At 47.8% G+C, this 23,249-nt stretch overlaps 2 protein-coding genes across 2 annotated transcripts; both read left to right on the plus strand.

The window, feature by feature from the left end:
• The first annotated feature begins 3,015 nt into the window (after nt 1-3,015).
• On the plus strand, nt 3,016-6,462 carry LOC136500467 (NAC domain-containing protein 43-like). Its single transcript, XM_066495817.1, has 3 exons — nt 3,016-3,651; nt 4,104-4,411; nt 4,883-6,462. Exons 1-3 carry the CDS (start codon nt 3,480-3,482, stop codon nt 5,699-5,701), a joined length of 1,299 nt encoding a protein of 432 aa, XP_066351914.1. The 5' UTR covers nt 3,016-3,479; the 3' UTR covers nt 5,702-6,462.
• Nucleotides 6,463-11,860: 5,398 nt separating this feature from the next.
• LOC136499331 (uncharacterized) lies at nt 11,861-12,274 on the plus strand. The gene has a single exon (XM_066495023.1). It carries the CDS (start codon nt 11,861-11,863, stop codon nt 12,272-12,274), a length of 414 nt encoding a protein of 137 aa, XP_066351120.1.
• The last annotated feature ends 10,975 nt before the right edge of the window (nt 12,275-23,249 follow it).

Below are 23,249 nucleotides of genomic sequence, written 5' to 3' on the forward strand. Positions count from 1 at the left end.
GGTGTGGCCGGCAGCCAGACACAGACATGGAGGACGGCCCTGGGCGTTGCGGCAGCCACGGTGCTAGGTGTGAGCATGGCCTGCGGCCAAACGGCTGTGGGCATGGACGGCGCTGGTGTTTTCTTTCTTCTCTTTTTCTTTCGTGAAATTAGATCTCACTGTCGGTACTGAAAGTCCAAGCCTATCACTGCAAATTTCCCACTATCAGATCAAAATCCAGTAGATAAGGCCCGTTTGGAACCAATAGTAATTGTCGTCTGTGGGGTAGTGACTCCACCTGAGCAGACTTCACGATGAGATAAATTTACCGCCGAACAACTAACAACTGCATGACAGATATAGTCATCGTTCACGATATATGTAAAATCGATCGATCGGTTCCGAGTTGTGACATGACATCAAATGAATGTTGAATTACACTGGATGCATGGTATCTGCGCAAAGTGAAATAACAGCACACACTCTTGAATTTACTGTGTGGATTTTGACCGCTCATATATGGTTGATAATTGACACCTAAACACCACTGTTTACCTAGCTAGCTAGGTTTCGTTGTAATTAAAGGGATCAGGTATAGCTATAGCTTTGATGCTACAACTCGAACACAAGCAATAAAATCAACCATATATATGATAAAGGCTAATAATTGCATCACACTATTAGCTAATAACTGCAACACCACACGTCCACACTGTATGAATTTAGTTCTGATCAGCACAAGTTTTTTTTTTGGGGGGATGCAAAATCATCAAAGGGATTTGGCACCCATGCATGACGATGGGTAACTGAAAGAGATTAGCGACTTGCCAAAGAAAAAATTGGTTACATGTAGAGTAGAGTAGAGCTAATAACTGCATGCCTTGGATTTTCCATGCACGCATGCCTTGGATTTGGACGATGGATGGCTCTAGCTGTGACTTGACCATTCCTGGGTCGCATGCATGCAGCACCCTAGCTAGCTAGTACAAGGTAGTGCTTACAAGTAGATAGGAGTATATATTTCTATATATAAAACTATGGATACGACAAAGCTGTTGAGCACTGGAGCTAACGCTGGATGTATTCTCCGAAATGGAAAACCTAACAAGTGCTTGGATTATGTACGCACACACGTGCAGGGCATCTTACTAATACTACTGGATCATGTTAGATGTCATATGCATGCAAAAAAACTGAAACAGTAACTTTGGCCAACAAGGACCAGGCCAGGCCAAAATGACAAAAGAACGGGGTGTAGTGTGTAGTAGATAGAAACCCTGAAGTCATGTGGAGGCTTTTTTGTCTGATGCTCTCTACATGTGAACAGAGATATGAACTACCATACTACTCTCTCTCTTTTCATAAGTTTTTATATTAAGTACCTAACTGCTTACATATAATGAAATTTTGTGTGGACACGTACTATATACCATTGTACTTTGATGCGAGTGACAGAGTGACACCAACATTTCCAAGAAGCAGCTGGTCCATCAAAGGAATAAGTGTCACCCATTATGCAGCATTGTACCCAGCTAGCTAGCTGCTTATTATATATGCTACTATGCAGAGTTCGTAACCATGGGGAGGAGTAACTATCATTATTTGAAGCAACCAGAAAGAGGACACAAATAATAGAGCTGAGATGAATATGGTATATAAAAATGACAAGTATACCTCCGTGCATGCATCAGGTTATATAATATTACCACCGATTAGATCATCATCCTGCAGTACAAACAGTACAAATCAAATTGAGCGGCCAGCACATGGGGGACAAAATAATGATAATCCAGCCTCAAAAGATTCCAAGGCTAGCTAGGTAGGATATCTATATCGATGGGCGTGTCAATATACACAACTCATATTAGTGAAGGGATTTTTGCAGTCCGTCAAAAGAGATTATCGGAGGCGGACAGCCGAAGCTACGCCTGCGTAAATCGTTATTTTAGGAGATGGTCAAATGTTAAAATAGATTAAAAATGAAAAAGAACATCGACAAGACCGCCAAGCCCATCGACGCACCGCCGCTGAATTTGGCCACGGCCGCTGCTGTTGCCGTTGCGAACACCCTGCGTTGCCGCGGAAGAGACCCCCGACACTGGCGAGTGTGCGACCCTCCGCCGGGGCGCGTGGGGGCCCCACAGCCTTGGTGTGAGCGGCCCGCCCTCGCACTGTCATCGTTGATCGGAAGAGAGAAGTGTGCGTGTGGAAGAGAGGTAGAGAGGAAGAGAGATGGACATGGTGCGGGTGGGAGGAGAATGAATGAGCTAGGGTTTCTCAGTTTATATACTATGAACCCATTAACTGGCTGAGATGGGAAAAAAACAAATGGGCTCAGTCACGATTAACAGAGTCTGCATCCGAAAATGGCCTCCATTTCCAGAGATGGACCTCTTAAGAGGCCCACCTCCGTAAAATCCATTTTCGGAGATGGGTAGTTTTTTACCGCTTTCGTAAATCCATGTTATTAGACGGGCAATTTTTGCTTGTCTTCATAAATAAAACGTCCGCCTCTGGTAATGGTCAAGTATTTTAGAAGATAGTTGAATTTTATGATAGCCTCAGTTAATGATTGGATAGTGTCGTAAATTCATTTGTGTAGTAGTGATATATAATTAAGTATATATATTTATGTATAAATCCTACTAATTCCTTACATTTACATATACATGTACATATATATATCACTATATATAATGCATGGAGGAAGAGAAATGAAAACCGTTGGCTTGTCCTCTCCCTTTCTCTCTCTTAATTCTACTAAGCTCGTACTAGCAAGGATGCACCTTTCTTTCTGTCTTTCTCTCTCCGGCGTCTCTCTCAGGAGTGGGTGGCAAGCAGCTCCGGGCTATAGCTGCAGTAAACTGACTGACGACTCCTACAAGAAGAAGGGGTAGCAGTACGTATAGTGTAGAGAGAGAGAGAAAGAGGTAGCAGCAGCTGCTACAGCAAGCAGAGCTATCTAGGTAGCTACACACAGACAGACACAGGAGAGAGAGAGAGAGAGAGAGGGGAAGGCAGAGGCGGCCAAGGCAACATCATGGAAATGGAATGATGGCAATATGATTCATGGATGGATCCATGGACATATGGACGCGATCTCCATCCCCCTAATTTCACTCGGATCCCTCTGCTGCCTTGCCTTTGCTTTGCTGGGCGGGCGGCAAAAGTACCCCAACCCCCACTATATAAGTGCGCGCCTTTCCTCCCCTGCCACCAGCTTCTCCTTCCCTGCCCTTCTCTTTCCTCGTCATCGTCTTCCTCCTCCTCTGGCCTCCCCTCGTCCTTCTCGTCCTCTTCCTCCTAGCTACCACTAGCAGCAGCACCAGCCGCGGCTCTTCATGAGCCAAGCAAACTAAGTTGTGAGTGAGTGTGTGTTGAAGAGGAGATCGATCGATCGAGAAGGAGCGAGCTTTATTATAGAGATCGACGCACTAGCACCTGCACGGGGAAATAATTAAAGAACAAAGAAGAGCAAGGAACAAACGCTAAGATCATCAATGAGCATCTCGGTGAACGGGCAGTCGTGCGTGCCGCCGGGGTTCCGGTTCCACCCGACGGAGGAGGAGCTGCTCAACTACTACCTCCGCAAGAAGGTGGCCTCCCAGGAGATCGACCTCGACGTCATCCGCGACGTCGACCTCAACAAGCTCGAGCCATGGGACATCCAAGGTACGCTACTCACTCTCTAGCTGCTGCTACCTTCCAGCAGTGGCAGATCGTGGTCGTGGATCGATCGGATCCATGGGAGCTGGTGACCTGGTCATGCATGAACATGACGAACATGGACATAAACTAGCTACCGTACCTCCCTCCCTCCAACTGCTACTGCACGTACGTACCCATGGGCCATGGCTTGTTGCACCACCACCACCGCCACCTGCACCGTCGACTACGGCTGCCATGTGCCATGGGCTGGCAGCTGGGCAGAGCTAGAGAGCTTGCTGAATTGTAGTACGAATTGTGCGGTTCAATATGCTTGACCTGGTGGTGAATCAATGCAACTGCCTAGCTAAATAGCTAGTCCCATGCAAGTAGATGTAACCTGTTCGTTCATCGACAAACTAATAAACCATCGAGAATTTCGTGCTAATAACTCGTCCATGGTGCTGATCGAATTGCAGAGAAATGCAAGATCGGGTCGGGCCCCCAGAACGACTGGTACTTCTTCAGCCACAAGGACAAGAAGTACCCGACGGGGACGCGCACGAACCGCGCCACGGCTGCCGGGTTCTGGAAGGCCACCGGCCGCGACAAGGCCATCTACAACGCCGTCAAGCGCATCGGCATGCGCAAGACACTCGTCTTCTACAAGGGCCGCGCGCCGCACGGACAGAAGTCCGACTGGATCATGCACGAGTACCGCCTCGACGACCCTGCTGCTGCTGGCTCCGGCGATGCCGCCGCCGCCGCCGCCGCCGCTGCCGCCACGGTAAGCAAGCAAGCATCCATGATCTATCGCCCACCCATGCATCCAGCTCAGATCTTCCTGCTTCCCTTCACCTAGCTAATATAATTGTCTACTCTGTCGTTAATGTCTGCACCAATTCACGTACGCCACCATTAATTATTGCCTGCCGTAAGAAACAATTATATGGCGGTGGTGGTGCAATCATACGAGTACGGCTGCCCGCCTTGATTTGATCCAGCTCCAGCCGGCCGTAAGAAAAAAAATATTTTTTTTCAACTTTTCCCCCTCTTGTTTGATTGATTGATGAGGAGAGAAGAGAAAGAGGCTACGGTGGAGTGGAGAGAGCAGTAGTAGGCTATAGGGAGGGTAGTAATTATTATTAAACTTTGCCATGTGCTTCATGTGCTCCAAAAGGTAGCAATAATTAACACTGCTGCCCTGCTTTACCGATCGGCCTCTCGTCGTCGTCGTCGGCGATGTCGTGGTGGACAGGTCGCCGCTGCTGCTGCGGCTGCTGCGTCGGACGGCGCGCAGGAGGACGGCTGGGTGGTGTGCAGGGTGTTCAAGAAGAAGCACCACCACAAGGAGTCATCAGGTGGGGGCGGGGGCAGCAAGCACGGCGGCAGTAACAACGAGCACGGGCACGGCGGCGGCAAGGCTGCTGCTGCTGCAGCCGCGGCGGCGCAGGAGCACAAGCACCACAGTGGGCTGCAGTACTCCTCCAGCGACGACGCGCTGGACCAGATCCTGCAGTACATGGGCAGGTCCTGCAAGCAGGAGCACGAGCTGCTGTCGCCGCCGCCGGCAGCGGGGCGGGCGGCGTCCAGGTACCTCCGGCCCATCGAGACTGTGCTGGGCGGGCACGGGTTCATGAAGCTGCCCCCGCTCGAGAGCCCGTCCGCGGCCGCGGCGGCGCTGACGACGCCGCTGCAGCACGCCATCTCAGGCGACGCCGCCGCCGCAGCCGGGGTCGTCGTCGACGACCTCCTCGGCCTCCACCGCGCCGGGAACGGGATCACGGACTGGGCCATGATGGACCGGCTGGTGGCGTCGCACCTGAACGGGCAGGCGCCCGACGTCGCGCCCGCCGCGGACCACCTCGGCAGCTGCTTCGACGACGCCACCGGCGCCGACGACGCGGATGGCGGACTCGCCTTCTACTCCGCCGCTGCCAACAGGCTGCTGCTCGGCCCCGCAGGTTCCAGCGGCGCTGGCAGCGACGACGACCTGTGGAGCTTCACGCGGTCGTCGGCTTCGGCAGCGGCGGCGGCGGCCACGTCGACTGAGCGGCTGAGCCACGTGTCACTGTAGGCCGGCCGTCGTCGTCCCCTTACTATGTACGTACGTCGTCGACTCGTCGTAAGCCCCTACGTGATGACATGGCCAGCATGCATGCCCTGGTACAGTAGTAAAGAAGAGACGATACCACCAACAGCAGCAAGAAGACAGAGAGAGACAGGGAAATTAATTAAAAATAAAAGAAAGATCTCTAGAGAGGGAGAGGGATGTCAAAGGTGATTAGAGTGATGAGAGAGAGTGAAAGGAGATGGAAAGAATGGCCGATAGATTGCTGATCGATTAAAAGCGGCTGGCAGTAAGTTGGAGTGGCACTGTCACTCAAACGCCACATGATCTCGCTCCTTCTCGATCTCGATCTCGATCTCATCAGCCCTGTTTAATTAACCCCCCGATTGTTGTTGTTATATTATAATCACAACATTTACTAGCAGATGTGTTACTCATATGATTAGATTGATACTGCATCTATCACTGTTACTAGTATTCAATTGTTCATTCCAATTAGGAGAGGGAGATGACAGAGACAGCATGGCATGGCATGGCAGGGGTGATATGGTAATTTGCTACCAGGCATGCATACTGCTCTCCAGATAGTGTAAGACGATTATTGGTAGTTTGTTTATACTACGTAGTACGTACGTACTCTGGGTGGTGTGAGCATGGTGTTTGGTGTGTACGTAGGTGCTACACATGTGCATCCTTTTTAATTATTCCCAAGACGTGGATAGATATATTATTATATAATACATATGCAGGTTGTATCTATGTATATATATCCAGTGCATTTCTCTCTCTATATATATATGAATATGAATGATACCCGTGCATTTGTCCGTGGCTGCCTGCTGCTGCATCAATTTCCACCTGTGAGAAAGGTAACCAAGTATTGACCATTTTTGGCCAGCTTTTTTTTTGGACAATTGACGAATTTTAGATACTATTTCATCCCTAAATAAATTAATTTCTATAGTTGTCTTAAGTTAAAGTTATTTACGTTTAGCTAAAATTTATACAAAAGATCGAGCACCAATGTTTATAAAAATATATTTTATAGTGTATTTAATTATATTAATTTGGTTTCATAAATTTGGTACTTTTATATAAACTCGGAAAATTAAAAAAAAAGGTTGACTTAAAGCAAGTCTATAAATTGAATTGTCCAGGACAAAAGGAGTAATTTACAGCAAATTTTATTCGATGCATGTGAAACTTGTGCGTGAAACGAAGGTAGGTGGATCGCTACAGCTAATTGCTATAGGTAGCAGTAGATCACCTCGGCACCCAAGTTAGTCATAGGACTATACTAACACATGGGCGGTGGGGAGAAGGTAAAACAGCCTCCGGCCCTATCCTATCACCGAGCCATTAATTTTGATTTGCCTTATTTGCGTTGAATGCATGCATTATATGCCTTTCTAATTACAAATGTCATAGGTCAACGTTTAGGCTAGTTTCAATGGAGGTTTCATGAGAGTTTCATAGAAATTAAATATGCAAATGTGGCATAGTATTAATTATGAGAGATATGGTAAAAGTTTCGTGGGATAAAAAATGAGTTTCATGACGATGAAACTTGTATACATTATTTTTAGCCCATGGGAGTCTTAAAAACAGTTACATAAAACACTCATAGAGACTGACCTTAGGATACTGACACTGTCTTCAACGTGACACTTTGACATACGAGTTTTCATTAAAATATACTACGTCTGCAAAAAAAAGACGCAACTACAAGTTATGTTTTAAATCAAATTATCTTAATATAGATTTGACAAAGTTTATAGAAAATATAATTAATATTTATGACTCCAAATAGATATATTATGAAAATGTTTTCCATGAGGGTTCTCATGATACTTCATTGGCATGTCAAATATTTTTTTAGATTTTTGTAAATATTTGATCAAATATTGAGATAATTTTGACTTAGAATATTCTACCTAGAGATGCATTCTTTTCGTTATGAAATTACTTTCCTTGATAAATGTGGTAATGTTAGCAATTTTTTGTGACTCTATGTAACATTCCATATATATTAATGGTCTAATATAAGTTTAAAAAAAACTTGACTAAACAGAATAGAATCATACAATGACCAACTTTTGGGGGAGGTGGGGTAAATGTATTAATGGCCCGTAGTTACATTGATCAATTCTCTTCTTGAAGTGTTTGAGAAAAATGTGCCATATCTTCTTCAAGTAGCCAAAGATGGTCAAAACATGGTGTCGGGTTCATAAACCCGGGGTCCCTCGCGGACCGGTTTCCTCGTAAAGGCTCGGCCCAAGCAGACAGCGCGCAACTCATGGACCGGTCCAAGAATCTGAACAGCAGGCCAGAAATGCGATCCAATCACTGATCGGAAGGTCTGGCCGAGGAGGAGCAGCGCCCGTTTTCTGACTCCGGCCCACCTCTCCGACCGGAGCGCTCACTTCGGTCTCCAGCCGCCTCCGGATGGCCTCTCCGACCGGAAGGCCTGGCCAAAGCACCACTTCCGACTCTGACCCCATGTCTCCGACCGGGGTACGCAAAAACCCCGCTTACTGTTCTTCTCTGACTGGCGCAATCAGAGCCAACTAGAACCAACCGACCGGGGACGCCCGCTCAGAAAGGACCAGGGAATGAACAGAGAAAGCAAGGCAAGGCGCACAAGTCAAACCACGATACCAGGGACCATACCCTGTACGCCTGCAGAAACAGTACTCTACAACCTCCTTGACACATATTGTTGTAGGTGCCGACATTTTTCCTACAGTATTGTGGGCGCCATTAAACTCCCATACGGTAAGGCTCCCCCCACATGCCTCTGGGCATCAACAGCGTTGTGGGCACCGGCATTTACCGTACCGAGTGAACATGGTTAAACTCCTCACATGCCTCTGGGCATCAATATTACAACAGGTACCGACATCTGCCATACCCGAACAAAATGACGGAACCTCCCACATACAACCGACATCCAATAGTGTTGTGGGCGCCTACCATCATCCTGTACTTGCCGGCATGGGCAACAAGACTTAGAAGCATACGTACTCTCTCCCTCTCTCTTGTAAGGCCATCTCCTTCATCTATAAAAGGGGATGTGCTCTCTCCTAACATTTAAGTCATCCCATTTTCACTAGATCGATCAAGTTCCCTAGTACACAACCACAGAACCACTAGGTTCCATCCTCAAGCACACGCTTGAACACTTAGCTCATAGCGGAGCTCCTATCGCTCTCAGCCCTTGTGACCGGAGCCCGGCCGGACCTCTTGTGCCCCCCATCTTTCTACTTTCTGTTTGTAACCCCACTACAAACTTCGAGCATCTGGGCTCAGGAATAAAGTCATCGGCCGACTCAAACTAGACGTAGGGCACATTGCCTAAACCAGTATAAACCCTATGTCATTGAGTGCTAGGCCACCTCCGATCACAACGTACGGCAAAACTACAAATATTTACTTGTTGGTCGCTTTCTGCACCGACAGTTGTTGTCGTCCGTAGGGAAGACGTTGTACGTTCAACACTTTTTGATCATTGGATGGCCCACTTTTCTGCCACCCTCGCCATGGCAGGCTCTGGCGATTTGATTCGCTTTAGCTCACTGGAGTTTCTCACGCTCCCACCTGTTGCGATGTGGGTTTCACCCGTCTTTGAGCCATCCCATACCTTCCTCTTTGGAAGCCTGGACTTCATCATTGACCGGCTCGGTGTACTACACCTCCATGAGGAGGAACTCATTCTGACACCCATCGGAGGGGTGCCCCCATCGACTCTGGGACGCACGACTTCGACGATGCCGCATCTGTGCTTCATTCTGAGCAAACTCTCTGCTTAAACCTCGCTGTGAGTAATATGCATACTGTAATTTACTATCTCCCACTGATTATTCAGAGGGACCGTATTTACCGCATCATAGACACCATACGATCGGTTCTCCTATGGCCTCGCGTCCCTGCGGACGCATGCACTCGGGGGCTCTGAGGGATGCTGCCGCCATCCCCCCTCACATCCAAATTCATAGGAATGACAAGCTATGCTCCTACCACTTTCCACGGACTCCCAGATGATGAGGGTGAGAGTGATGGCTCCAGCATCGGTGATCTGGCACCGTCCATCCTGAGAGTGCGCTATGGCGGATGCCCTAGGACAGCCGTTGGTCGTTGTGGAGTCTGCAACGACCCACACCCCTTCGGACCCACGCGCGGGGGCCCTTGGGTCTGCGCGAGTGCACGCCACGGGGCTACGACAATGGCGGCAGAACCAGCCTCCACCCATGCCGGCGTGCTCGGTATAGTGCATTGCGCCTCATGCACATGGCCCGGCGGGTGGCACCCGAAGTCACGGTCGCTAGGTCCAACACGACATCATGAACGAGGGGAAGGATCCCCCATAGTTCGCTCGAGCTAGCCGAAACATTGCTGCTGCGACAATGCTTCTATGCGACGTTCCCGAGCCCGTCGACCCCTAGGAGCGGGAGGTCTATCGAAACCTCCGAGTTCTGGTAGATGCCGCCACCGTTCAACAAGCGGAAAGCGCCGCATTGCGACTCCAACACGCGCCCTCTCTCCCCACTAGGGGAGCAGGGACGCGCTAGATGGATCGCTCCATCCACTCACCGCTACAGCCGCCAGGTGCAACTCAGGAGGCAGTAGCTGCGCCATGATCCAACCTGGTGCCTGCTTCGCACCGACCGCTGGTGCTCGAGCGGCCCCATCCACACCAGGACACTCGCAGCGTCGTCAACAACCGACATCGAGCCTGGCATGATGATGGCGTCCAATAGGCGACAGTGAGAGCAGGCGGCATAGATCCTGGCTGAACCATCGAGGGTAGCGGCAAAACGTGCCTAGGCACGGTCACCGGCCGAACGACCGGAGTCCCAACCCTAAGGGCCTAGGACCATGGGCCTTTGACCGGCACATCCAGAGAGTGTCATTCCTACGGTGCTTCCGACCACCCACCAACATCACCAAGTACACTAGGGAGACAAACCTCGGTATTTGGCTCGAAGATTTCTGGCTCGCCTGCCGAGCCGGAGGGGTGGATGATGACTATTTCTTCATTTAGTATCTCCCCATCTATGTGAGGGAACATGTTCGGGCATGGCTTGAATTCCTCCCGTATGACAGCATCCGTGACTGGGCAGACCTCAAGAGGGTCTTCGTCGGGAACATCTAGGGGACGTACGTCCGCCCTAGAAACTCCTAGGACCCCAAGAGTTGATAGCAGCAGCCCAATGAGTCCCTACGGGATTACATCCGTAGATTCTCCCAACGATGTAACTCCCTCCCTGATGTCGTTGACGTGGACGTCATCAGCGCATTCCTCTCCGGGACAACCTGTGAGTCCCTGATCCACAAGCTTGGATGCCTGAAGCCCCGTACCACCCATGACCTGCTCAACGTTGCCACTAACCATGCCTCTGGTGAGGAGGTATTCGGAGCGGTCTTCCATGGAGGTCAGGACAAAGGCAAGGCCAAGCACATGGACCAAGATGAGGGCCCCTCCACACAGAGGGCAAGAAGAACAAAAAGCATTGGCACCAATCGGACATCACCGCATTGGTCGCCGCGACTGATCGCATGAGCAAGCAGCCCCAACAGGGACTGCCTGACCACTTCAACAAGCTCATGGACAGTCCATGCCCCAACCACGCCTACCCCATCAAACACCTCTACAAGGACTGTGAGCTCCTCAAACATTTCCTATGATAGGTCGGTGGGCTGAAAGATGGGGACGACAAAGAGGTGGTAGCCAAGAAAGGAGGCGTGGCAGGCAAGGATGGAGATGGTTTCCCTGATGTTGATGAATCCATCATGATGTTTGATGGATCCGACGCCATCTGGTCCAAACGCTAGCACAAGGTACGCTATAGGGAGGCATGCGCCGTCAAGATGGCCATCCCCTCCTTCCTTAGCTGGTCGGAATCTCCGATCACTTTCGATCAGAGGGACCATCCCTCCCACATTGCGAGACCGGAACACTACCCGCTCATCGTCGACCCCATCGTCCGCAAGAAGCGCCTCACCAAGGTGCTGACGGATGGAGGCAGCGGCCTCAACATTCTCTACGTTGACACCCTCGACACCATGCGCATCCCCTGGTCGAAGCTTCGCCTAGCGGGCTCTCCCTTCCACGGGGTGATCCCAGGAGTGTAGGCATACCCGCTCGGGCTGATCGACCTGCCCGTCATGTTCGGCAACCAGGCCAACTTCCACTTGGAAGTCCTCACCTTTGAAGTGGTGGACTTTCTAGGGTCCTACCACGCCATCTTGGGATGGCCATGCTACACAAAATTCATGGCAATCCCCAACTACACCTACCCCAAGCTGAAGATGCTGGGACCGAAAAGCGTCATCACCGTGAGTAGCGCCTTCCTGCATGCCTTCACATGCGATCGCGAGCACTACAAGCTCTCCACTACGGTCATCAACTTGTTCGAGCTCCCGCGGCTTGGGGAATCATCGATCCCGATAGTCCTAGACTGCAGCAAACCAACCTCCTCGATTGCCTTCCATCTGCTCAAGGAAACCAAGGCGGTGGGAATTGACCCCACTGATCCAACCAAGATGATTCAGATCGGGACCCAGCTCCCAGCCAAATAGGAATGCGAGGTCGTCGACTTCCTGTGCGACAATCGCGATGTCTTCGCATGGTAGCCTTTTGACATGCCGGGCATACCACGGGAGGTCGCCGAGCATGCACTGTGCCTCATCCTAGGCTCGAAGCCCACCAAGCAGCGCCTGCATCGCTTCGATGATGAGAGGAGCAGGGCCATAGGTGAAGACATCGCCAAACTCCTAGCAGCCGGATTCATCAGAGAGGTATCCTACTCCGACTGGCTTGCTAATCCTGTTCTTGTTAAAAAGAAGACCGGGAAGTGGAGAATGTGTGTTTATTATACTGGCCTCAACAAAGTGTGTCCAAAGGATCACTTTTCTCTACCATGCATAGACCAGATAGTCGACTCCACATCAGGTTGCGAGATCCTCTCCTTTCTAGATGCCTACTCGGGCTATCACCGATTGTGATGAAAGAGTCTGATCAGCTCGCAACCTCATTCATCACCCCCATATGGTTCGTACTGCTACGTAACCATGCCATTCGGCATGAAGAATGATGGTGCCACCTACCAAAGGTGCATGCAGCAATGCTTTGCCGACCAAATCAACCCGCTCGATCAGCCTGATCAAGCTGAGCAGCCAAGACCAACAATTGCCGTCTATGTTGATGACATAGTGGTCAAAACAACTCAAGCTTGCAACCTGATCACAAACTTGGCCACAATGTTTGTGAACCTTCGAAGGTTCAACATCAGGCTGAAACCTAAAAAATGTGTTTTTGGGGTTCCGAAGGGGAAGCTGCTAGGATACATTGTATCCGAGCACGACATCGAGGCCAACCCTAAAAAAATAACGGCCATCTCCAACATGGGTCCCATACGCAATGTCAAGGGCGTGCATAGGCTCACCGGCTGTCTGGCTGCCCTAAGTCGATTCATCTCCTGGCTCGACGAACAGGAGATGCCACTCTACAAGCTCCTCAAAAAGATGGACACTTTTGTCTGGTCTGAGGAAGCTCAGCAGGCCCTAGAGAGCCTCAAAGCATCCCTAACGTCAGCACCGATCCTCGTCACTCCTGAACGAGGAGAACCCCTTCTCCTCTACATCGCGGCCAACAACCATGTGGTAAGCGCCGCGCTGGTCGTCGAAAGGGAGGAGCCAGGACACCAACTTAAGGTCCAGCGGCCCGTATACTTCGTCGATGAAGTACTCATTGACCCTAAGGTCCAGGACCCCCAGGTGCAGAAACTCCTATACGCCATGCTTATGGTGACCTAGAAGCTTCTGCACTATTTCACCGACCACAAAGTCGTGGTTGTCACTTCATACCCACTCGTGGACATCATCCACAACCACGACACCATGGGATGGGTCTCTAAGTGGGCACTTGAACTCATGGGCCATGACATGAGGTACATCCCCCGTACTGCCATTAAATCTTAGGCTCTCGCATATTTTGTCGCCGAATGGACAGAGGTACAGCTACCAACCCTGGACATCACCCATGAGTACTGGACAATGTACTTTGACAGGTTCGTAATGGTGCCCGACTTGGGGGCTAGAGTGGTTCTGATCTCCTCGGACAGGAGGAGGCTCCGCTACGCCATCCACCTCCACTTTTTAGCCTCAAACAACACAGCGGAGTACAAAGCCCTCATCAACGAACTACGCATCGCCATCGAGCTCAGTGCTACGTGACTCTATGTTCATGGTGACTCAAAGCTAGTCATTGATTAGGTCATGAAGGATCCCTCCTACAAAACCCCCTCATGGTAGCATACTGCCAAGAGGTGCGCAGGCTCAAGGACAAATTCCAAGGGATCGAGCTACATCACGTCCCTCGAAGGGACAATGATGTCGCTGATTTTCTTGTGAAATTGGCCGCTAGGCGGGATCCATCCCTAAGTGGGGTCTTCATCAACGATGTCCATGAGCCGTCCGCCCGCATCTTGGAAGGTTCGATCCAGACACACCTCGAAGCCAAGCCAATGCTCGGGGGCTCTGATCCCAGTACCTCCTTGATGATGTCACCCGCGAACGTCGCTGTCACACCCAATTTTAAGGATAAAATTGAATGCACTAAACTCATGTGTGCCTAGGGATCAGTCACACACACAAGTTGACAAATTATAAAAAGTATCATCACAGTGTATCTTACATCATGATTAATAACACATAGTCTTACACCACACAGCAGAAGGTAAAAAAGATAACTCTCTCATGGAACTTCATCATAGGGACGGTCAACTGGTTGACCACAAGCCTAATAATCCTCAGGAAACTCCTCATACACGTTTTCATCTGTTACCCATTCAGGATTTTTATCCAAATATAGAAAGTAAACAAGCGTAAGTACTTCCCGTACTTAACAAGATAACATGGGGTTATGAAGCTCAAAAAGGATGACACTGGTTTACTGCAGTTAACACTTTTAGTAAGTCAAGATTTTATTATCAAGTATTATCAAGTTATGCTTAAGCTCCCATGTATACCCACATAATCAGATATCAGAATCATTTGCATCATATTACCATCGTATACCATCATAAATGAACCACAATGAGTAACCAATTATTCTGTGAGTTTTCCGGGCCGCTCATGACCGTGAGCATGGTAGTTATAACAGTTTGTAACCCTCTAAAGAGGTGGTGCACATTCATCGCGAGTCGTGATTCCCATATGCCCAGGTTAATTACTCCCATACCACTGCCAAGGTGAGCGGGCAGGGTACACTATGAAGCCGTTTCATAGGTTTCTCTAACAAGTTAGGCCCGCTAGGTTTCCTCGGCAGGCAGATGTAGGAAACCTCCTTTCTTATGGCACATATCCATCGCGGCTATACACATAGGAACAGAGGCAACCCTATATCCAACATGGCAAGCCCCTTTTGCATCATAAAGGTAACCTCTAACAAGCTAGAAAAGGTCCTATTACTGAGCTAAAGTCAGAGCCATATGACTCTCACGGTTGCACTGTCAGTCCCAGCTTTTGCCGACAGATAAGTCCTTATGGAGGGCCGAGAGCAACATGATTGAAAGTCATTTGCTCCTTCGCCCTATGGATCAGTGGTTATAAAGCATATTTTACCTTTAGTTCCATAGAACCATTAACCATTGTATAGACCATGTTCAGTTAGAGCGCTAGCAATCTACCCATATGCAATTAACCCATAGGAGTCAAGGGAACATGTCATCCAATAACTAGGATGTCCTTATGGTTATCAAATTTAGACACATGCACATGAGTGAATGATTAAAGTGAATAGGACATTAGGGTAGGCCCATACTATACTTGCCTTGGTTAGCAAACTCCTACTAATCCTGCTAGTCATCAAAGTACTCCTGGTCACCAACGTTCTCCTCACCGTCTGAACACGACCAACACAGCAACATACAACATTCTATGAGCACTCATGCAAAGAAAACAATACTATAGTTAGAATAGTACACCAGTAGTATAGAAAACAAATTAAAATGTTTATGAAAAGAATCTATATCTCGCTACGATCACGACAACGTGAAGTTCACGAAAAACGGAGCTAATACGCGAAAGTTATGATTTAAACAGGATTTCCTATAGCAATTTATTTAATTAAATCTAACCATGAAATTTAAAAGTTTAAAACTTGATTAACAGTGGTACTAACACATAGATTATGAAATTACAAAACTAACGCAATTTGAACGGGTCAATTCGGAGCTAAAACGAAGTTTTTATGAGCAAAACAAATCTAGTGGCATTTCTGTAAATACTGAAAACGTATTTTGGACTAAAACAATATACTTGACGTTTTCAAAACAAGAAAGCATACTCTAGAAATTGTGCTTGGGACTGCGGGTTCTATTTGTCTGAATTCAAGGGACACTTAAGCAAAATCACCCGCGAAGGGGTACCTTCTAATCATGGCCGCAGATCTAGAGATGGACGGCTAGGATTAAACCAGGGGGGAGAGGGGAGGCGGCTCGCCAGAGATGAAGCCGACGCGGCGGCACTGCCATGGTTGGTGGCGAGGAGCTCGCTGGCATGATCGGATCAGGCCCTACGGGCCATGGTTCGAAGAACTGAGGACACCGAGAGAGAGAGGGGGGCAGGCGAACTCGGCCAAGCCGATAAGGCGGCCGAAGGTTGCGGCCGTGGTGGTGGTGGCCATGGCCGGTGGCGAGGGCACACGGCCGCACACGAAACGGGCTCTAGAAGCCACGAAACAAGAAATAAACTGCATGGGAGGAGAGAGGGGAGCAAGGCGAAGCTCACCGCGAGGGAATACGAAGGTGGAGGCGGCTCGGGGACGGTTGTCCGCGCAGAGGGGCGGATGGTGGCGCCCTGTGAAGACCGACGACCACGAGTTAGTGATTGAAGGTGAAAAACAAGAAGATAAGGGCTACTGGAGGTCCGCTACTTCTCGGCAAAGCTCAGCAGAGGGCCAGACGCGACGGCGAGGCGACGGAAATGGCAGCTCGTGCACGGTGGTTCCGGCGAGCGCTGCGGCGGTTGCTGGGGCTTCCTCGGCACGGGTGAACGAGAAAATGGAGCGGGGAGGCAGCAAGGAGGGGCGGTGAGGGGTTTGGCACCCTTTTGTAGAGGCCAGGCGCGTGGAGACGCTCCCACGTTGTGAGGAGCGGGCGCGGGGCGGCGGTTGCGCTTGACCGAGCGCGGTGGTTGCAGGAGGTGGGGGGAAGAGCTAATAGGAGGGCCCTGGCCATCAGCGGCAGAGGCACGGGGTGGCGCGGCAATGGCTGCCTGGCCGAGCTGGGCCAAGGGAGCGGCGGCGGTTGCTGGGGATGCTGGGCCGGCCTAGGAAGGAAGGCAGGGGAAGGGGGAAAAGGGGGAGCAAGCGGGCCGGCGGGGGAGTTGGGCCAGCAGGCCAGCTAGGCCGGCGGGGAAAGGATGACCACAGGCCGAAATGAGGAAGAGAAAGGGAGGGAAAAATATTTCCTTTATCTTTTTCCAAATCAATTTTTCAAATGATTTTCAATTTGAATTTGAATTCAATTCAAACTTTAGTCAAAGCTAATCATTACAAAAACAAATGTGCAGCAGCATGAATGCATCAACATGTTTCTATCCTTATATTTACTTTTAATTTCATAAAAATATTATTTCCTAAATTTGAAAATGCACATATAATTGTGTAATTAAATCAAAATTTTCTTATTTCAAAAGACTGAAATTTTTGGGTGTTACAATTCTACCCCCCTTAAGATGAATCTCGTCCTCGAGATTCGGGTGATTGCTTACTCAAATAGTTGGGCATAAGACTTTCTCAGATCCTCTTCTCTTTCCCAAGTAGCCTCATCCTCTGTATACCAATTCCACTGCACCTTGCACATCTTTATAGTTCAGCTTCTTGTAACTCTTTCTGCAGTTTCCAAGATCTTTATCGGATACTCTTCATATGTAAGATCTTCCTTAACAGTAAGCTCTTCCAAAGGAATCTGCTCTTCTGGTACTCTCAAACACTTTTTCAATTGAGAAACATGGAACACATCATGCACACCTGACAAACTTTCAGGCAGTTCCAATTGATAGGCCACTTCTCCACATCTCTCTATAATCCGAAAAGGTCCAATATATCTCGATGCTAGCTTACCCTTCATATTGAATCTTCTCACACTTCTCATTGGTGACACCTTCAGGTACACATAATCACCAACTTTGAAAGTCAGCTCTCTTCTGTGAGTATCAGCGTAACTCTTCTGTCGGGATTGAGCCACTCTCAAGTTGTCTCTAATCATTCTCACTTGTTCTTCCACGTCTCTAAGGACATCGGGTCCAAACACTTGAGTTTCACCAGTCTGATTCCAGAACAAAGGCGTTCTACATTTACGTCCATACAACACCTCAAAAGGTGCCATCTTGAGAGTCTTCTGGTAACTGTTGTTGTACGAGAACTCTGCGTATGGTAGACTCTTATCCCAACTATTACCATACTATAGTTCACAAGCTCTCAACATATCTTCCAAAATCTGGTTGATCCTTTTAGTCTGTCCATCAGTTTGTGGGTGGTAAGTAGAACTGAAATTCAACTTTGTCCCCAAAGATCTATGTACTTTCTGCTAGAATTGTGATGTAAACTGAGTGCCTCTATCTGACACAATTTTCTTGGGAACACTATGTAAGAACACTATTCTTTCCATGTATAACTCTGCTAGCCTTGCACCCATATAGGTAGTCTTGACTGGTAAAAACTGAGCAACCTTGGTGAGTCAATCCACTATTACCCATATTGAATCATAACCTCTTTGAGTGCGAGGCAAACCTACGATAAAATCCATACCAACTTCTTCCCATTTTCATTTAGGAATCTTCATTGGTTGTAACAACCCTATAGGTCTTTGATGCTCAGCTTTCACTCTTTGACAAGTGTCACACAAAGCCACATACTCTGCCACATCTCTCTTCAAACCATACCACCAATACTTCTCCTTGAGATCCAAATACATCTTGGTACTTCCGGGATGTATAGAATAAGCATATTCATGTGCCTCTTGCAGAATTGCATCACGGATAGCCTTCACTTCAGGTACACATATCCTTTTCCTAAACCAAAGAGTACTATTCTCATCCATCCTGAATCCTGGTGCCTTTCCAAGCACTACATTCTCCGCTATCTCTTTTAGTTTTTCATCCTCCAATTGACCTTTGCGTATCTCTTGCTCCAATGTAGGCTCTATCACCAATTCCATTGCATTAGTGACAAAACTCAAGTTGAGATGCTCCATTTCCGCACACAACTCTGCCGACATAAATGTTATCCCAAGTCCATTAGCATAACTCTTCCTGCTAAGTGCATCAGCTATGACATTTGCTTTTCCCGGATGATAATGCACTTCCAAATCATAGTCTTTGATCAATTCTAACCAACGACGTTGTCTCAGATTTAGATCTGATTAGGTAAAGATATACTTCAAACTCTTGTGATCTGTATAGATATCACTCTTATGCCCAATTAGATAATGTCTCTAGATTTTTAAAGCATGAACCACAGCTGCCAATTCCAAGTCATGAGTAGGGTAATTCAACTCATGCTTCCTCAATTGTCTAGATGCATATGCCACCACTCTTCCTTCTTGCATAAGCACACATCTAAGGCCCAAACGGGATGCATCACAATATATAGAGAAGTTCTTACTTAAGTCGGGCAAAATCAATACTGGAGCTGTAGTCAATCTCTTCTTTAGCTTATCAAAGTTTGCCTAGCATTTATCAGACCATACATATTTAGCATTCTTTTCCAATAGAGCTATCATAGGCTTAGCAAGTTTGGAAAAACCTTCAATGAATCTCCTGTAGTATCCAGCCAATCCCAAAAATCTATGAATCTCACTTACATTGATTGGTGGCTTCCAATTCAACACATCTTGTACTTTGCCTGGATCCATTGCTATTCCACCATTGGAGACAACATGACCCAAAAAAGAGACCTCCTTTAACCAAAACTCACACTTGCTCCGCTTAGCATACAACTTATGTTTTCTAAGCTTTTGCAAGACCAACCTTATATGTTCAGCATGTTCTTCTTCGGTCTTGGAGAATATCAGTATGTCATCAATGAATACCACCACAAATTTATCGAGAAACTCCATGAACACCTTATTCATCAAATACATAAAGTATGCAGGTGCATTGGTCAATCCAAAAGACATAACGGTATACTCATACAAGCCATACCGTGTAGTGGATGTTGTCTTGGGTATGTCCGAGTTTCGAATCTTAAGCTGATGGTATCTTGAGCGGAGATCAATCTTGGAGAACATATAGGCTCCTCTCAACTGATCAAACAAATCATCAATTCTAGGCAAAGAGTATTTATTCTTGATAGTAACCTCATTAAGTGAACGGTAATCCACACACATCCATTGACTACCATCCTTCTTATCCACAAAGATCACAAGTGCCCCCCATGGGGAAGAACTGGGGCATATGAAACCTTTTTCTTGCAACTCTTTTAGTTGTTTCTTAAGCTCTTCTAATTCATTACACCATTCTATATGGATGTTTAGCTATTGGTGCAGTTCCAGATAATAATTCAATAATGAATTCAATGTCTCGGTCAGGTGGCATACCTAGCAAGTCATCGGGAAAGACATCTAGGAACTCCTCCACAACACAATCTTGTTCATTGGCATCACCATCCAACTGATTCACAGTGGCTGTTGGCTGAGCTTGCACTACCACTTCAACACAGATTCTATCTCCATTGGGTGATGTCACAACAACAGATTTCTCCTGACACTAAATCACTACCCAGTGTTGTTTCATACAATCCATTCCTAGAATAAGATCAATTCCCGCTGTTCTCAACACAATAGGTTTCACTTTGAAGTCTACCCCCCTTAAGAAAATGCTAGTTGAGGGACTCCAATAAGAAGCGGGCATACTACCTCCCGGTGAATTTACTAGTATGGGGTTTTTATGGCACATAAAGGTATGCTATGCATTCTAACAAAAGCTTGGGAAATAAATGAATGCGAAGCACCGAAATCAAAAAGTACTATAGCAGAGATAGAGTTGACGCTGAACGTACCCAACATGACCTCGGGCGTCTCCTGAGCTGCATCAGATGACACATAGTTCACCTTCACAGTGTGAGGTGGTCGAGCGTTGAACTTCTGGTTGCCAGTCTGGTTCTGGGAGCTTGCTAGTTCTGCTTCTTTGGACACTGATGAGCATAATGACCTACTTCTCCACAGCGGTAGCAGGCATTGGGGTTATTGGGTGCACCACTCTTCACAGGAGCAATGTTGGGCATTCCTTGGCATGTTGCTGGATTGCCTGTCTGTTGTGGGGGACGCTGATTACCATATTGTTGCTAGAACTGAGGGTGTTGCTAGAATTGATTACGCTGAGGATACTGACCACGGTTTCCCTAGTTAGATGGTCCTTGATTCCTCTGCTAAAAACCCTACTAGGGATAGGCACGCGGGCGGGTGTTGCTTCCAGAAGCTTGCCCTTGAAGCCTCCTCTTCTTGGCTTTCATCTCTTTGCGCATATCGTCAATCACAATAGCGTGGTTAGCCAAGGACTGAAAGTTAGGGTAGGTATTGGACATCAGCTGGAGCTATAGGCCATCATAAAGTCCCTTGAGGAAACAACATTGCTTCTCCTTATCCTCAGCTACATCATTTGGAGCATAGTGTGATAGTTGAGCAAACTTGTCACGATACTCCACCATAGTCATGGATCCTTGCTTAAGGGGTCTAAATTCCTCTTGCTTCAATTCCACCAGTCCATCGAGGATATGATATGACCGGAAGTTGTCCTTGAATTCCTACCAGGTGATAGCAGGAGCATTGTTGGGCGTCCATATTGGAAAGAATCCCACCAATCATGAGCTACTCCCTGGAGTTGACCAGAAGCATACAACACCTTCTCAAGATCATTGCATTGTGCTATGTTAAGTTGCTTCTCCACAGCACACAACCAATCATCTGCCTCCATAGGGTCTGAGGCATGGGTGAACACCGGTGGGTGACCCTTCATAAATTCTCCACGCTTGTCTATGACCTGAACAGGCAGTAGTCCTCTTGCAGGTTCATTATCCAAGCGCTGCATCATAGCTTGCATCAACTGCGCTTGCATTCCCATCAATTGTTCCATAGTCACTGGTGGCGGTGGTGGTGGATTTATGAGAGCATCACGTCCACGGCCATGGCCTCTATCTCTTCCTCCTCTTGTGGCCATCTGCTTTCCAACAAATGCGCAAAATTTTAGAGAGTTCCCATTTATAGAGATCTTATAAAGATAAGGAACAATGCTGAAAATTTTCTGGACAAGATTCAAATACAACAGTTCAGTAAATCTGTTATAACTCGAGTTTCAGAGATCCAACAGTGGTGTACCAAGAATGGTTGGAAAGCTTAGGAGATCAGCTACAACTTTTATTTAGATCACTTTTACAGATTCTGAAATACACATGGTAAAAAATAGAGCTAAACCAAATCTGTTCTGGGTTCCAGTCTGCGCAGAAACATCAACTTGTGATAGCTAGATCTCATAGACCTAAATAGAGATTGACATGATTCTAGAGACATTTGAAAGATACAGAAGTCTAGATATCTCCACAAAAATTTTAGAATTTTTGACAGCCCAGATTTCGAGATACAAGATAAAGAACACAGGTTGCTCCAGAAAACAGCACAGCAGAGATAAGATAAAGCAAACCCATCTACATTAAGAACATCATCTAAACTTAAGGTTCAAACCTAAGGAAGTTGTGGACATGCCCACAAACCTCCAGCAATCAAACAAACTCCAAATCATCCAAGTTCACAATTAAAACATCTAATCATTAAAGTTCACAAGACCAAACAAGACTAGACATGACTCCCGAACTAACAACATTGTAATATTAAACAAGGCACCTAACACCTAATGGGTAGTGTCAATCATGGTGAATGACCGGCGCTTCTTCTTATAGATCGGTGGCTGCCCAAGTTGAGCACGTAGTTCATCAACTTGCTTTTGGAGACGTCTCTCGGCCCTCTGTGATGCACGCAACTCTCCCTTGACTTCTTTATCTATCCCCTGCCTGGCATGGACATGCTGCATTGTTGCTTCTAGAGTTGGGTCACTCTCTGGTGGTGCCAAGACCTGCCAGTTACCCTCATGATCATTGCAAGGAAGGTACCTAAAACGATCCTCCTTCATGGCCTCAAAACGACGACCATGGTAATAGATGTAGGCATCCTGCGCTGCATCTTCCATGCCATCCAATGCATGGGCCCTTCTGGCAGTGGCATGGTGGACAGTCTCCACCTCATGTCCATTCTTTATGTCATTCTAAGCAGTGACAACCAGCTCTACCTTCCAAAAGGTTGCCTCCAAAGGATGCTGGTACTTTGCACAATGATAGCTGATGGAGGCATGTAGATCAGGGTAGTAGTCATCCAGCACATGTGTAAGGAGGGTGTGGTAGTAGGCCAGCTCTGGGGCTGGCTTGAAGTAGTACTTGCACTTCCAGCCTACCTCCTCATCCACCACAGGGACAGCTAGGGATGGCACAGGTGTAGGTGAA

Source organism: Miscanthus floridulus, chromosome 13, assembly GCF_019320115.1.
Source record: "Miscanthus floridulus cultivar M001 chromosome 13, ASM1932011v1, whole genome shotgun sequence".
Taxonomy (NCBI): domain Eukaryota; kingdom Viridiplantae; phylum Streptophyta; class Magnoliopsida; order Poales; family Poaceae; genus Miscanthus; species Miscanthus floridulus.

Bases quoted from the DNA above. Each gene is read 5' to 3' on its own strand.
- LOC136500467 (XM_066495817.1), top strand. From the start codon at position 3,480: ATGAGCATCTCGGTGAACGGGCAGTCGTGCGTGCCGCCGGGGTTCCGG. The intron at 3,652-4,103 runs GTACGCTACTCA...ATCGAATTGCAG, and splicing joins CGAGCCATGGGACATCCAAG to AGAAATGCAAGATCGGGTCG. The intron at 4,412-4,882 runs GTAAGCAAGCAA...CGTGGTGGACAG, and splicing joins CCGCCGCCGCTGCCGCCACG to GTCGCCGCTGCTGCTGCGGC.
- LOC136499331 (XM_066495023.1), top strand. From the start codon at position 11,861: ATGTTCGGCAACCAGGCCAACTTCCACTTGGAAGTCCTCACCTTTGAA.